At 36.9% G+C, this 17,041-nt stretch overlaps 1 protein-coding gene across 25 annotated transcripts in view; it reads left to right on the top strand.

The window, feature by feature from the left end:
* Anks1b (ankyrin repeat and sterile alpha motif domain containing 1B) overlaps nt 1–17,041 on the top strand; it is a 1,062,135-nt gene that overhangs the window by 178,868 nt on the left and 866,226 nt on the right. For all 25 annotated transcript variants that reach the window (XM_045152363.1, XM_045152361.1, XM_045152357.1 and 22 more), the window contains exons 5-8: nt 2,298–2,373; nt 4,281–4,382; nt 7,612–7,731; nt 10,601–10,767. In XM_045152363.1, coding sequence (XP_045008298.1) covers nt 2,298–2,373; nt 4,281–4,382; nt 7,612–7,731; nt 10,601–10,767 — 465 coding nt within the window. The remainder of the gene's footprint in view (nt 1–2,297; nt 2,374–4,280; nt 4,383–7,611; nt 7,732–10,600; nt 10,768–17,041) is intronic.

Raw genomic sequence — 17,041 nt, 5'->3', positions numbered from 1 at the left:
TGTAGGACAGTGTTGATACCAGTCACATCATAATTCATGAGCATTGCAGCTACACCTTGAAGATACATACAGCTCACATTAATATTCAAGATTACCCAAAACACCCTGTCAATGTGCTTATTTTAGGCTTAGTTACTCTACAGTACATTTTTTTAATCAATTAAAGAACATTTTTTATATTCCATCATAGTAATATGTATGTTCAAATTGAGATAAAAATCCTCCTGTAGTGGTTATTTATAGGGAACAAAATTGCCTGATTGACATTACCCATACGCTACTGAGAACCTCCGATTCATTTTCTAGATTCTGAACAGCGGAAGAAAAAAAACCAGTGAATATCTGCATACCACACAAAGCCTTCTCTCTGTATCTTCCCCAGTTTTGGTGATGGAAGAATCTGCTTTGCAGTGTGCTGCTCCCTTGGGCACCTGTACAACTCAAATCCCCCTCTCATCCTGCATTTCCCTTTTCACTTTTTTCTTTTCTTTTCTTTTTTTTTTTTTTGAGGTAGGGTCTCATTGTATGGGATTCACTGTAGTGACCCACAGTGATCCTCCTATCTCTGCCTTCCTAGAGCCTGGGATTGAAGACATGCATCACCACACCTGGCTTTGTGCCACCATGCCTGACTTGAGTGGTTTTTTTTGGGACCATGCCACCTTTTATCTTCAAAAAAAGTTCCTAAGCTTCTATATTTCTGCTGTTCTTCGCTAGACATTAGGAATACAGTGGATAAAATATTAGTCTGCATTTGCATTGAACTTGTAGTTCATCAAGAGAAACTCTGAGTGCTATGGTAAAGGAAATATAGATTGATGTACAAGACACAGGGAAAGCACTCAACTTCAAGGTCAAGAGACCACTTCCTGAATGAAATTATATTAGGCTAAGATTTGGCATATAGTACAGGTCAATAATTCTCAAAGTGTACTCTTTATACTGTCATACTCATATGGGGACTGGTTAGAAATGATCGTTCTTGGATCTTATATCTCATGACATGAAAAGTCTGGGAATGGAGCCCAGAAGTCTATTGTGGGTTTTTTTTTTTTTAATATTTGTTTTTGAGACAATGTCACTCTATGTAGGCCAACCTGGCCTCAGACTCACTAGCTAGTATAGGCTGACCTTGAATTTGAAGTTATCCTCCTGCCTCAGTTTCCTGAGTGCTGGTATTACAGGTGGGTGCCAGCTTAATTGTCCAGAATTATGTTTTTACACAAGCTCTTCTAGTAATTTTGATTCATGTAAAAGATGGAGAACAAGTGGTTTGGGTAGTAAGCCTGAACAAGAGAGCTTCCAGTTATATGGACCATGCAGAGAAATCAACCTTTCAGGCCCTAGGACTCTAACAGTATGGTAATTATCCCTGAGACATAGCAAATAAGGTTAGTCAAGAGGTTTTGTTGAGCCACAGAAAGGAGGGAGAGGAAAATGGGAAGAAAGTCTAGGCTTTTTTGAGCCACATTAGATTGATTCAATTTCAGTTACTGTCAACATTTATTTACACACCTCTCTTCTCAAATAGAATGGTGATGCACAAGGGTCAGGATGATATTTCCATACGTCAGATCACCCTTCACTGCTATTGGCATATTTCATGTTTTATAAATGCAGGCTGAATCAGTGAACTTGCTGGACAAGAAAACCTTGTGCAGTAGGTATTGCCACTCGTGATCACTACCTAGGCTAAGAGAAGTTGTCACATAACATAACAAGGTCCAGTGACTTCAAAAGCTGTTACAGTCAGGTGTTTCTTTGCTGGCAGAAATTACCCGACCAAGAGCAGCTTTTGGGAAGATGGGGTTTATTTTGGCTTATGGACTTAAGGGGAAGCTCCATGATCACAGGGAAAATGGTGGCATGAGCAGAGGGTGGACATCAACCCCTGGCCATTGTATGGTATACAATAGCAATAGGAAAGTGTGCCAAACACTGGCAAGGGGACACTGGCTATAATTCCCATAAGCCCGCCCCCAACAATACACTGTCTCAAGAAGGCGTTAATTCCCTTCATCAGCTGGGAACCTAGCATTCAGAACACCTAAGTTTATAGTATAGGGGACACCTGAATCAAACCACCACAGAAGCAGAAGTCCTTTATAAACCCAGGCCTTTGAATTTTGTTTCTGGAATCTCTTTTTTATTGTCCATATTATTTCTCTGTGAGGAAGTGCTGACATTACAAAAATTATGCATGAGTACAGAAAATGCCAGAATTTTTAAATCTGCAGACATTCTTAATGTAACTCTGCTTTTTCTTTTTCTTTTTTCTTTTTTCCTTTTTTTTCCAGACAGAAAAAGGGAGCGCCCTTCATGAAGCAGCTTTGTTTGGGAAGGTGGATGTGGTGCAAGTGCTGTTAGAAACAGGTAGCTATCACAGTCTCACACAGCCTGTTCTGCCCAATGACACCCCCGTCCTAGGAGTAGACACAAGAAATGACAATTTTCTCTCTACATGAATGACCCTTACTTTCTTCACTCCAAAACTCAGATAGGTATTATTCCGTGGATAGCACCTCATGTTTTATAAATGCAGGCTCATGTTTAAACATGTGCCCTCATGTTTAAACAACATCGATATAAATATGCAACTTTCTTTTTATCAATAGATGTTTGAGTAAAGCCTTTTTATTTATTTTTTTTTTTTGAAGTAGGGTCTTGCTCTAGCCTAGGCAGACATGGAATTAGTCTCAGGCTGGCCTCAGACACACAGATCCTCCTACCTCTGCCTCCCAAGTGCTGAGATTAAAGATTTCCACACCCCATGAAATAAAGACTGTTTCACACATTAAATTGTATCAGGTCTAGAGAGAGTACCAAAAGGAAAAGGAGAACTCTGCTTTCTACAAAATGGAGGACTTAACCCCTGAACAGTTATGATAGGTGTTTGGTTTATTAAACACACACTCTCTGCCCTAGGATTTTACTAAATATGACAGATTTGAATTCCCTTTTATTAAGATAATTTCTCCTTCTAGTTACTCATCAACTGGGTAGTTATTGTTCATCAGCTTTTTTAGAATTGATGGTGTGAAGGAAAAACAATAGACAGGCTTACTTAACTTAATGTATTCTGATTGGAATGAAATAGAACTGAAATTGAAGTCAGTTTTTTCTTTTTTTTGAGGTAGGGTCTCACTCTAGCTCAGGCTGACCAAGAATTCACTATATAAACTCAGGGTGGCCTTGAATTCACGGCAATCCTCCTTCCTCTGCCTCCCAAATGCTGGGATTAAAGGCTTGTGCCACCACACCAGGCTGAAGTCAGTGTTTTAAGAACTAGACAACATGTATACAAGTTCATACTTGGACACAATTGGTATGAGTTTTTCATATTATGGATGTAGTGTATTTATTTTCATCTAAAAATGTAAGAAAAACACTGGCAGATATTTGTGCACAAGTTAAAATTTCATGTCTATTTAAATTTTATATACAGTCCAGTGATATAATAAATGATTCGAGATGATCAATTATATACATGCTGCTCATCTATTTTGATACAGGTTTAACCAAATATTTAATGATCTTATCATGAACTTACATTTCAAACCAAATATATGCAGACTGAAAAGTTCCTAAACATTTTTAGGGTAGTAGAAGCTATTGGCTACATTAAAATGTTATTTAGTATATTAGGTGTTTTTGGGAGTAAAATAATTGCAGAGGTGTTTCTTTATACAGCATAGGAGGTTTGCTCAGGGAGATGGTAAAGGTGGTGAACACTGAACATAAACTGCACAAACAGGTATCAAACAGTGTTTACTTTGGGTTTGGCTAGACAGTGTTTGGACATTTGAAAAGGATCATATGTTTTTAAATTAGAATACTCAACTGTTCTAAGAACAATTTCATATTACATAATATGTTATTATCACTTACAATTTTTTTTTGTCATATTCCACACAGAAACTATAAATCAGTTGGCCATGACACTTTAGGAATCCAGATTAGAAATCAATAATATGTTTCATGTTGATATACAGCATACTATTTAATTAACTATCTACATCCCAAAATGGATCATGGGATCCCCAAAACTGATCTTTATAATTGACTCCATGACTTTTAAGAGTTAATTCATTGTCACGATAACAAGGCTGTTTTTGATCTTTGGTAGTGGTAGGCTCTCACCTTCCTTATCTGTGTGTAACTTAATTTTTAAAGCCACCTTTGGTGCTTGGCCTATATACATTTGAAATTAGAGCAGTTATATATTGACACTATCACCGAGGGCACTCCAGTGGTACATCTCGTTTTCCTTTTTCCTTCAGGGATTGATGCCAACATAAAGGACAGCTTGGGCAGAACTGTCCTGGACATTCTGAAGGAACATCCATCTCAGAAGTCTCTTCAGATTGCAACACTCTTACAGGGTAAGAAGAACTCAGTGATGGATGGGTTACCTTGAATTAAGGATTAAAGTTAACCATGAGAATTTTCTGTCGGGCTTTGAATTAGCATTTATTTTTGAATTAACTCATTATTTCTAATTTTCCTAGTATGCTTTTAAGCTAAATCATGATACTTTAAAAATATTTTTAATTCTATCTTAAACTACTCATTACTAAAAAGAATAGTTGTTCACTACTTCACAGAAAAAAATCTTTTGAAAATATTTTGTAAATATGCAATGATAGCTTGAAGTTAATGAGACTATGTGAAGTAGTGATGATTAGATATCACTTTACCTTTGAATAATTCTGTAGGCATTTTCAGAGGAGGTTTAGTCATTTTACCTGTTTTCTGTGATTAAGAAGGAGGCAAGCTCTGACTTGAGGGAAGTGGAAGCTTTAAGAGAGTGTGCTGCTCCAGCATCCATCTCCTCTCTTCCAGGCAGGAGAACTAGTACACGAATGCTTCATTAACAACAGTCAACTCATATTTAGCTGAAATAACACAGATTCATTCCTGTAATTGTTACAGAAGGTCTGCAGGCTTAACAGGTGAAAGAAGCAGGATAGTTGCCCTAAGTGTCAGTTAGAAATTTGAAGGAGCATTGTTCTACAAGAAGGCACATGCTTTAAAACCAAGGGGTCTGGAATATGTAGATAGAGGAGTGCCAGGCCACAGAAGGGTATCAAGGGCACATGGTTATTCTGTTCCCTTCTTGATTTCTAAAACCTTTCTGTGAAGTTAAGGCCTCTGCAATTTTTCTTGACAATAAAAATGTAATTTGCAAGTCAGTGCATGTAGGAATGAATCTGAGAATCCAAGCATGGCTTTTCATATTAACTCACATTAAATTCAAGTTGAATGAAAACTAAAAAAAAAGAGTAGCTCATATTATTTTTATCTATCTTCTTCCTCTAAGCACTTGTATTTAATATTGGACTTTTGACTCTAAGTAAACGTTCAAGAAACCATGAAGTTTGTGAATATTATCTTTTACAGCAAGTAAAATAAAGTTTTCTGACTAAAAAGGAGGTATAATATAACTATAGAAATATAGTCTGTTGGTTTAATATAGGTAAACATGTTGTGTAGTAGCAAACTTTCTCTACTTTGAAAGACTGAATACTCATTAGTTCTGTCATTTTGTGAGCCTGTGTATGAGAGACCTTTGATTTTTCATATTTTTTTTGGCAAATTTCTGTATGTAAACACACTGTGTTCTATCCAATCATGAGTTTCAAGCTGGTGAATTTGTAAAAGTTTAATTTAAATTCCTATTAACATAAAGCCAACTTATAGCAGTTATAATAAGTATTTACTAAGATTTATTTTCAATTTACATAGTAAATGCATTGTTGGGAAATTTCTAAGATGGAATTGCAAATGTTGCTTTCTTTTCCTATTAGAATTTGTCTAAAGAATTGCCCTTTGGTAGAAACTATTTAAATGGTATATGGTCATATGAGAACCCAAACTTTCTTACTTGAATTCTTGAAAAAGAAAAAGCCAGGTAGAGTCTTTCTGAATAAAGGTTACAAATGAAAGATCCCACTGAGAAAAGATCTGTGGGTTTTATGCACTAGAAAGACATTATAACACGCCACACTGTGCTGAAGATTTTCGGCAGATAGCAGATATGCTTTGTTTAGGGCATATATGTTCCACTAGAATTGTATTTCAGCCAAAATTGAATTAGCTGTCAACATTAAAAGCATCAAGAATTTCAGCTAAATCTCCAGAATTTTAGAATCTCTAAAAGTACAATCTTTCATCTCTCATCACTGCAGAACTTCAGATGGAGCACCTGCTCTCTGGTTAAATATGCTGTGTGTACTCTTGACTTTCTATCCTTCCTGTACACTGAGGCTGAATATTAGTAGAATTTTATCCCTGCATTCAAGTTGTTTTCTTGGTGCCTAAGAAAAAAGCGATGTGTTTTCAGGTCACATGTCTATCAGGCCCTAGCACTTATGAGCTGCAGGAACCAGGACAAGGTAACAGTTCTCTTTTAATTGGCATCTTTAAAACTGAGATAGAGCTGAGTCTGGTGGTATGTGCATGTTATCTCAGAACTCAGGAAGCTAATGCAGAAGGTTCATAAGTACAAAGTCAGCTGGGACTATAAGACAACATGCCCCTCCAACACTCCCACCCCCCCCAAAAAAAAAACCCATTAAAACTGAGTTTGAGTAGTGCATTTGTCATAGTTTCATAAGGTTAGTTAAGTTAATTTACATCAAGTGTTTAGAACCATACTATGTACATGGCAAACAGCAACATCAGTGGCTATTATTACTTCTATCAAAAGTGAAAAGTGAAAGGAAAATATTACTTATTTGTGGGAAATAAGTTTGATGCAAAAATCATGCTTATCTTTTAGATCATAACACCTTCAAAATAAACATTCTCTTTGGTTGGCTGTGGTAGCACATGCTTTAAATCCTAGTACTTGGGAGGCAGGTGCAGGAGGATTGCTGGGTTCAAGGCCAGCCTGAGACTACCTAGTGAATTCCAGGTCAACCTGGGATAGAGTGAGACCCTACCTCAGAAGTGGTGACTGTATCATCAAAACTGAACATCTCTCTCTTAGTGATCCTGTCTATAGAGCTTCTTTGAGAGGTTTAAATCATAAGATAGGAAATATATCATGAGAAACTATATAACTAAGGAGACAATGGTATCTTCAATAGCTATGCTTATTTTTAAGTATATACAGTTGTTTAAGCATTTTAAAACTAATAGCTAATTGTGAAGTTTTTTTTCAGGTTTTTTTTCTGTTTTGTTTTTTTTATTTATGTTGGGATTAAAGGCATGTACCACCATGCCCAGCTTTTAAAAATATATTTATTTGAGAGATACAGAGAGAGAAAAGAGGCAGGGAGAGAGAAAGAGAGAGAGAGAGAGGGCACATGCCAGAGCTTTCAGCCACTGCAAGGAACTCCAGACACATGTACCACCTTGTGCACCTGGCTTATGTGGGTCCTGGGGAATCAAACAGGTTTTTCTTGGCTTTGCAGGCAAGCACCTTAACTGCTAAGCCATCTCTCTAGCCCTTCCAAGTTTTTTTTTTTTTTTAAGTTGGAGAAAATGCTAAAATGTTAAGAGGAAATAAATGTAAATAAAATAGATCCCCAAAAGTGAAACACAACATTTATAGATTTTACCATTAGTGAATTAAAGTTCATAATCTGAAAAGATGTCTTCTCCCAGAATATTTAGAAGGCGTGGGAAGGCCGGCTGCCCTGGATGAGTGTGTGCAGGAAGACAGCCCAGCAGAACCACAGACGCACCTTTCATCTCCTGCTGAGTCTCCTTCCCAAAAGACCAAAGGTGAGTAGTTCATCATAAAGCCCTTGACACAGCTCCAAACTTTCATGGGAGGCTAATCTGTGTAGAAGTTGCAAAGCTGATCGGTTAGACCCTGTGCTTTGTATCCTGTATGTTTCTTCATCCAACATTTGTGGAGGTTGTTCTGCTTGCATGGGATTCCTCATGATTCTTCCATGGAGTGGTGAGCGAAGCAGTTAGCATTCCCTGCTGCAATGGTGTTTATATAAACTAGATATTTTATAGATTTTCCTCTTAAATGTATTTTTCCAGCTTTACTGAGCTACACATGACAGATTATAATTGTTTGTATTTTGTATTTTGTATATATATATATGCGCATATGATGGGAATTGATTGCCAGTCAAGTTAGTTAATAGATGTATCTTGGACTGGAGAGATGGCTTAGCAGTTGAGGTGCTTGTCTGCAAAGCCAAAGGACTTGGGTTTGATTCCCCTGGACCCACATAAACCAGATGTACAAGGTGGCATATGAGTCTGGAGTTCCTTTGCAGGACTGGAGGCCTTGGCACACTCATTCTCTGTCTCTCTATTTGCTTTTTTCACTCTCTCAAATAAATAAAATAAAATATTAAAAATATATAAATCTCTTTACATTCATTTTTAATTTTTTTTGATAGTAACATGATTAATCTCAACTATATTGGCAAATTTCAGGGACACAGTACAATATTTTGACCTTATTTGCTGTGTTGTTCATTAGGTTTTCTGAATTTATTTGTGGTGCCACAACTGAAACTTTAAACCATTCTAGTACTACCTATCTGTTTTCCTCCACCTCTCAGTCCCTTGAAGCCACAGTTCTGCTGCTTTCATAATGGACTGTATTAGACTCCATGTCTAGGTGAGATCATTCAATAAATACTTTCTGTGTTAGCTTCAGTTTTTTCAGGAAATGGTCCTTTAGTTTCAATGTTGTCTCAAAATACAGAGTGACTTTCTTTTAAGAACTAATGATAGTTCATGGCCTATTTAGAGTCCATGGGTATTGTTGCAGTCTGGGTCACATTGCTGATAGAAATCACCCAACAAAGAGCAGCTTCTGGGAAAAAGAGATTTATTTTGGCTTATAGGCTCAAGGGGAAGCTCCACGATGGCAGGGAGATCACCCCCTGGCCAACATAAGGTGGACCACAGCAATAGGAGGGTGTGCCAAACACTGGCATGGGGAAACTGGCTATAAAGCCCATAAACCCGTCCCCCAAAATACACTCCCTCCAGGAGGCACTAATTCCCAAATATCCATCAGCAGGGAACCTAGCATTCAGAACACTTAAGTTTATGGGGGACACCTGTATCAAACCACCACAGGTATGTATGTGTATGGGTATGGGGGAATCGAACCCAGGTCCTTAGGTTTTGCAGGCAAGCACCTTAATCACTGAGCAATCTCAGTGTCCCTTAAATGTATTCTTTTATAAAGGATTTTTTAAATTGCTAATTATTTATTTATTTGAGAGAGAGAGGTAGATAGAGAGAGAATGGTGTGCCAGGACCTTTAGCAACTGAAAACAAAATCCAGACATAGGTACCACCTTCTGCATTTGGGGAATCAAATATGGGTCCTTTGGTTTTACAGGCAAGTATCTTAACCACTAAGCCATTGCTCTAGTCCTTAAATGTTTTCTTAATTCAGAATTAAAAGCATTATGGTCTGTATTGTAACTACTGGAATTATCTTTTCAGAATAAATCATAAGTATAAAGTACTTTTTTTGGGACTGTTAAACTCATTTACATAAAATCTATAAAAAATTTGTTTTGACAGGTGATGTATATCAATAATCTATTCCTTCTGTTTTTCCCCTTTATATCACATATCAAATGATTATCAGCCGGGTGTAGTGGCACACGCTTTTAATCCCAGCACTTGGAGGCAGAGGTAGGAGGATCACTGTGAGTTCAAGGTCACCCTGAGACTACATAGTGAATTCTAGGTCAGCCTGGGCTCATGTGAAACTCTACCTCACAAAACAAAACAACAAGAATTTCTGATTATCAACATACATAATTTTTGCTTAAATAAATTATACTGTTTAAATTTACTAAATCCAGGAAGTAAGCTCTCAGCACTATCTCAAATTTGTTTATGAATCATTGAATTCTGCCAGTGAAATAAAATGCCAATAAAAGATTATTCAAATTCCTGTGCTGGGGATATAGCTTACTGCAGGGTGCCTGCTTAACCTGAGTGAGGCTGTGAGTTACATTCCAAGTACCACAAAAATAACTAAATACATACATACATGTATGCATAAACAAATAAACAATTAAAAATAAATCTTACTTTAAATGAAACTAAAGAAACTGTGATTCCAGATGCTTTTCATTTACTCTTTTCTAAAAGCTTTCACTTTATTTTATTATTTATTTGAGAGGGAGAAAGAGAGAGATAGAAAGGCAAATACAGAGAGAGAGAAAGAGAGAGAGAATATGTGTGTGCCAGGGCTTCCAGCCACTGCAAATGAACTCCAGATGCATGTGCCACCTTGTACATCTGGCTTACGTGGGTCCTGGGGAATCAAGCCTGGGTCCTTTGGCTTTGTAGGCAAGTGCCTTAGCCACTAAACCATCTCTCCAGCCCCTTGCTTACTCTTTATATTTAGTATTTCAGCACTAATTTATATTTTAACCCAAAATAAATGCAGGCAAAATTGGAACCTCTTGATGTTAATAGTCACATGATAATTGTTGCTCAGTACATCTTTTTAGCCAGGTGTTTCTTATTACTTAATGGCATTCATTATATTTTGAGTTCAGTCATCATAGCAGCCATATTTGTTTTATTCATTTCATATTTACTTTTAGAAATAGTCTTTCTTGAAGCTTTCAAAAATATTGCTTTCTTATAGGTGAAACTGTGACTGGAGAGCTGTCAAAACTCTTGGATGAAATAAAACTCTGTCAAGAAAAGGATTATTCATTTGAAGACTTGTGCCACACGATTTCAGACCACTACTTAGATGATTTGAGCAAGATTTCAGAGGAAGAACTTGGGAAAAACGGAAGCCAGAGTGTAGTAAGTAAGGGGGGAGTGAAGACAACATGTCTCTCTTTGCCAAGTCAACGTGCACCCTGTGGTATGTGTTGTGTTGTTAGGTTATCAGCTTCAGTCACTGTCCAATGTCAGTCTTCCCTTTTGCCCTTTCTCTGGTGATCACTGGGGTTCTGTGTTCACGGCATGCATAGGGGAAGGAGTCTTTGATAGGAGCCGGGATATTGCTCAGGGTTAGAGCAAGGGCCTAATGTGTGATGCCTTCAGAAATCACAGTTTGTGATGAGACCATCCCCACTGGTAGATTCCCTTGTGCAAAATGGATATTGTGGTTTCTTTGGTAATGACCATTTAACTGGGTATAATGAAACTGACTCTCAAAGAAGAAACCTTTCTTTTTCTATCTTCTCTATGTTCTCTGTAACCTTTTCCTGACCCCTTAAGAAGAGAACCAAACCACATGTTGATTTCCTCAGCCTCTCCAAAAGTCACAGTAGGTAAGGCAACCTGCACATGTTCATAGCACGCAGGTTCCCCAGTGGTTGTTGTCTGTGAGCTCAGCAGCTAAAGTATCCTTATTATGGAGTTTTAAAATTTATTTGTTCATTTTTTGTTGAGGCGGGGCCTCACTCTTGCTCAGGCAGACCTAGAACCCACTACGTAGTCTCAGGGTGGCCTTGAACTCATGGCGATCCTCCTACCTCTGCCTCCCAAGTGCTGGGATTAAAGGCACGCACCACCATGCCCAGCTTTATTATGGAGCTTAATGTTCATTTAATAACATGAAAAATGATAGAGTATTAAAATAAAATTAAGATTTGCAAACCTACTTAATTTTTTTTCTTTTTCATTTATTTCAGTGAGAAAGGCAGAGAGAGAATGGGGGTGCCAGGGTCTCTAGCCACTGCAAAGCAACTCCAGACACATGTGCCCCTTGTGCATCTGGCTTACATGGGTAGTGGGAATTGAACCTGGGTCCTTAGCCTTCGGAGGCAAATGCCTTAACCACTAAGCCATCTCTCAAGCCCCAGAAAACCTACTTTTAATGTAATAAAGGAAGGATTTATATATGTAAAGACAAAGAAAATACATTGTTATGATATAAATTCTTTATTTACCTTAGAATTTAATTTTTAGTTCTACTATACTGTACTCAAGGGTGAATAATAGAGTGGATTGTGTTAAATATGTCATGTTTTTTTGGAAAACTAAGATCAAATTCTAAGTATAGTGACTGGCCATTTGGAGACCATTTACTTCATTTAGTTATAGTGAGCCATGACACTGTTTCTCTAGATAGTACCTCCTAATCTAGTTGTATGGCTAAACTTACCTCCCAGCCCTACTTTTCCTTTATTTGTTCCATTTTTTTTTCTGCACTGTCACATTATTGCCCCTCCCCAGTTCGTTATGAATAACGATAAGCAATTATACATGCACTGAATTAAGAACTTGTAGGTTTTTGTAAAATGCAAATCTTTTATTAGTGAAATATTTACAATAGCTAAGATAAAATTCTCTGTTTCAAAATTTAATACAGATATATGCCACCTCTAACCTGCAAATTAATTGTATTTCAATATATTCTTGAAAGGTACCTAGAAGTTTAGGTGTATTCATCTACATAAGTAGCAGATGACATTTCAGTTTTTAGCTCAATCTCTAAACGTTTCTATAAACTGGAAGCTGTTTACCCTCTCCTCTTAACCCTCAGTTTTCTCAAAAGTCTATTTTTCTAATCTAGTGGCTTTTGCACCTCTTTTGTTAAATATAACATTAGTAAGCAGATTTTGAGCAAGTATTCCTAATGTGTTTATTAGTAAATCATGTATACGTACTACTATTCCATGGATTATATACAATTATTATATATGAATTATGAGTGATTTACTCCACAAAAAAATCAAAGTGTGGGGAAGGTACAGTTAAGTGTAAAATAATAGTTGCCCTGATAGTTCTTTTACTTTGTGTCTTGTGCATTCTTGGGTCTGTGTATTTGCTTAGAGATGATAATACTAGCTTATGCCTTTTAGGCAGTGATGGCAGTGGCTTTTGACATTGACAGGATCACAAATGTTTTGAAAGAGATGGTCAGAGGTTTTTCTTTAACTCAACATTGTATTATGATAGGAACTAAAGAGAAATTAATGCACATAAATTGAACTAAGTTCTTGTAGTTTTAGCCTATACATTTCTCACATTTCTTTTTGTCCTGTGATGCTCTTACAGTACTGTTATTTGGAATAGTTGTCACATAAGAATATCAAAAGTTATATGAGGGTCTGGTGAGATGGCTTAGTGATTAAGCGTGTGCCTGTGAAGTCTAAGGACTCCAGTTCGAGGCTCGATTCCCCAGGACCCACGTTAGATGCACAAGGGGGCACACACGTCTGGAGTTCGTTTGCAGTGGCTGGAGGCCCTGGTGCACCCATTCTCTCTCTCTCCCCACCTCTTACTCTCTCTGTCTGTTGCTCTCAAAATAAAAATAAAAAAAGTTATATGAGGCAGAAACACAGTCTATATATTTCTAACATAATTTTTCCAAAGGAAAAGGATGAGGAGTAAGATTAGGAGGAGAGAAGAGGTTAGGCCATGGATGATTTTGCATGTCAGGCTAAGAATTTTGGTATTTATGTTTTAGGAAATGAGAAAAATCTAAAGGATTTTAGGCAGATAAAGGACATCATTAGAAATGGCCTTTTAGAAGATGAATCTGATAAAAAAAAACACCTGTTATTTTATGTTTAAAAATATTCCTTTTACACTGACCCCTCTCTATGGTCCATGCTTTTTTTTCTGTTTTGTGCAATATTTGATTCCATTTATAAAATTGTTTCTTCCAGAATATTGTTCTGAATTGTTCCCTAAATATGCAAAAAGCTTAGCGAAGTACTTTTACATTACCTAATATTGATGGCCATTGCTATGCATCGAGTTACAGGAATATAGCAGCAATAAAAATATGGTTCCTCAAAGAGTTCAAACCATGCTTCCTGAGGTTCACTGTGGACAGACAAGACCAACATATAAAGGAAATATAGCTCATAAGCTGACACTTACTTATTTTTTGCTGTTTCCTAATCTAATGCTTTGCATGATTTTAACCACTACTAAGTAATGATAACTGTAGAGTTGTAGATTTAGGAAATGACTCAACTGGCAACTGTCATTGTGAGAACTCAAACCAAAAGCCAGTATTTTAAACTACAAAAGTTTATTTTCAAGATAATGCTAAAAAAATAATTTGATAAATAGGAATGGTACCTAACACTGCAGAGGACTCACAGTAGCTCTTAAAGACAGTATTATTTTCCCCATTTTACAGGTGTGACATCAAAGGCACAGAAAGCACTGGTGATTTTCCAAAGTTCACATAGTAAGTATCAGAGCCAGGCAGAACCCAGGCAGCCTGAGTCTGGAGTCATACCACATGCCATTGCTTATGTCATGAGAGAACAAAGCAGACCAGCAGATTGGAAGCAATTCAGAAGTGTGACATTGCAGCTGGGCAAGAACTCTTGACAGGGGAGTTCTCACAAAGGCCATGTCCTGGAGGACAAAAGTGGCAAGTTGACTATTCTCAGGAGACTGAGCCTCAACAGTGCTTGTAGACTGAGCATTGAGGAGAGGCCTTAGGAAATAAGCACTGCTATGTCAGCTACCACACCCAGCTCTGTCAAAGTCATTCTTGGAGCTTGGTATAATGATACGTGCCTATAATCCTAGCATTTGGAAAACTGAGGCAGGGAGATCAAGAGTTCAAGGCTAACAGAAACTACATAACAAGCTTGCAGCTAGCCTGGGTAACGTAACGAGTGAGGCCAGTATAGGCTACGTAATGAGGTCCTGTCTCAAAAGAATATCGTTTTTTTTTTTGTAGCTGCGAGCATTGTAATGGCATTCCAACAGCCACACAGTTGGTCCAGTGAACCAAAGTCTGCTAGAGAGAATAGATCTCATAGGCTTTATATTGTCTGATTTACTTCAATTCTCCAAAGCAAAAGCATTTCAAAGTCTCTAGAATTAGAGACTATTTTGAATAATAAACATTTATTTATCATAATTCTGTAGGCTGGGAAGCCCCAGAACAAGCTTGAGGTGGATCTGTCATGTGACTATGACTTGTTTCCTGGTTTGTAGGTGTCTGTCTTCCACTGTTCCCCCACATGCCTGAGAATGCAGAGGGGAAGCAAGCTCTCACATAGTTCCTTTTAATCTAGGCACCGATCCTACACCCTCATGACATGCCTCCAGAAGCACCTCCCGTACCCCTCACTTTGGGAGTTAGGATATCACTATGAGCATTTGGAAGGGACATGAATGTGTGGCCCATCCCAGGGAGATTTTGTTTTAAATTCTGTTTCACTTTATCATTTAATAAAATTAAATCTATAGTCTGACAACAGTTATAAATTATCATTATTTATATATCATATCTGAACTTTAAATGTGGCCAAACATTTTTGTCTGTTCATATTCCTGGCTGTGTGATGAGCATTTGAGTCTGGTTAAAATTTAGTTTCAGGTGCTCTGAAATATCTAACTTCCATTGTACCATGATGAGTCAATTCAAAATTAATTTAGAAAATATAAAATAAAATGAAAATATGTTCTATAACATTCATATTTATAATTGTGTTTTGCATATTAATCATATAACTTGACCTAGTATTTTAGCTATTCTTACTTGAGTTTGGTGTAATCTTTATTACCTGTTTTCTTCCAATAGAGGGCACTCTGATTCAGGAATTTAAAATACAAAATCAGCTATCTTATATAATAACTTTTGCCTTTGAATCAGAGATTCAAAAACATTATTAAAGAATTAGCTTTAATGTGGTAGCTGGAACAATTTTACTAATAAAAGAGAATTAAAAATTAAATCCCCACTATGATTGATTATATTTAGTTACAGGTTTTACATTTAAGGCAAAGACTGGTTCAAGTTAAAATTCATTTTGCCTTGCACACATTTTAATTCAAATGTCAGTCTATTCTGAATGCTTTTCTAATATGCATCTGAAACAATTTTCTAAGTTGAATTAGCATATTATATAATCTAGAATTTAAATTTTGAAAAAATATAATAAATATCTTTATTTCCTTTGCCAATCTATAAAATTTAGGTTTCAGAGAGAATACAAAATAATCTGAAAATTTTGATTGCCTTCATTTCTTTTCCCAAGTCCTTATGTTCAAAAAAAATTGAACAGATTTCCTGGGAATTAGGGAATGAATAGAATTTGGATTCTGTTGACATGTGTTAATACTATGAAAATATCATTAAGCATGTATATATAATAAACACAAGGAAAAATCCAGAATCAGAATTAGATTTTTTATCCCTATTTTCATCTCAACAAGAACTTTCTAATATCTATAATAATTCTAAAACTATCTCAGAAATAAATATGTACTGCAGGAATCACTTGAATATCCAGCACAGTTGCTTCGTACCTTTCATGACATATCTTTCTGCTTTCTCTTATGTCCTTCAGTCTAACTCCTTGTTGGTAGAATCTGTATTGGATTGAAGTCTGACATTACTTCTTGTTTAGCATAATGCCTTGCATGTGGTGGTCTGTCAGTACAAAGGGCCTTTGAATGAAAAAAAAAACATAAAAAGACAAACATTGAAGTAAAAGTGCATATATTTTTACAAATAAGGTACCATCAATGGAAGATATTCTGAAAGCTGAATTACAGAGCTAAAGGAGATTTCTGTTTTACTGAGCACAGAATCCCAGCCTTCCTTCTTATAGTGGCAACAGTCTAGCAGCTCAGAGTAGATGATTCCCATGACCCTGATTGCAGCTTTACAAGCCTGTTGCACTGCTTTCAGCGAGGTGTCCTTTGGAAATAACTTAGTATTTCCAAATAACATATTTTTACCAGAAAAAGTTTGTTCTGGCTTTTTGCCAGCCATATGAAAGAGATGTTTTATGTTGTGTTGCTAAAAATATGGCATTTTGCTTTAAAAAAATTAAATTATAGATTTTTAAAAAATAAAATATTGTACCCTCAGACCCCCTCTCCACTGCCCCAGTTCTGCTGAGGGTCCTTTTCGGTGGGGTTATTGGTGTTCACTGTGAGGACCAAAGTGGCTTCAGTCAATCTCAGCTGGGGAGTGGGGACGGGGTACCTCAGGTTATCCCCACCCATACTGAGGCTCTTGCAATCTTTCTGTGCCCTGTCCTGCAATGTGTCCTGAGCCTTGGCCTGTAAGAAAGGGGCCTGATTCACTGATGCTTTCCCTGTAGCCTCTGGATCTCTGTTTTGATGAGGTTTGAGTGACCAA

The sequence above is a fragment of the Jaculus jaculus genome, chromosome 6 (assembly GCF_020740685.1).
Source record: "Jaculus jaculus isolate mJacJac1 chromosome 6, mJacJac1.mat.Y.cur, whole genome shotgun sequence".
Lineage (NCBI taxonomy): Eukaryota > Metazoa > Chordata > Mammalia > Rodentia > Dipodidae > Jaculus > Jaculus jaculus.
This window is presented reverse-complemented; position numbering and strand designations above follow the sequence as displayed.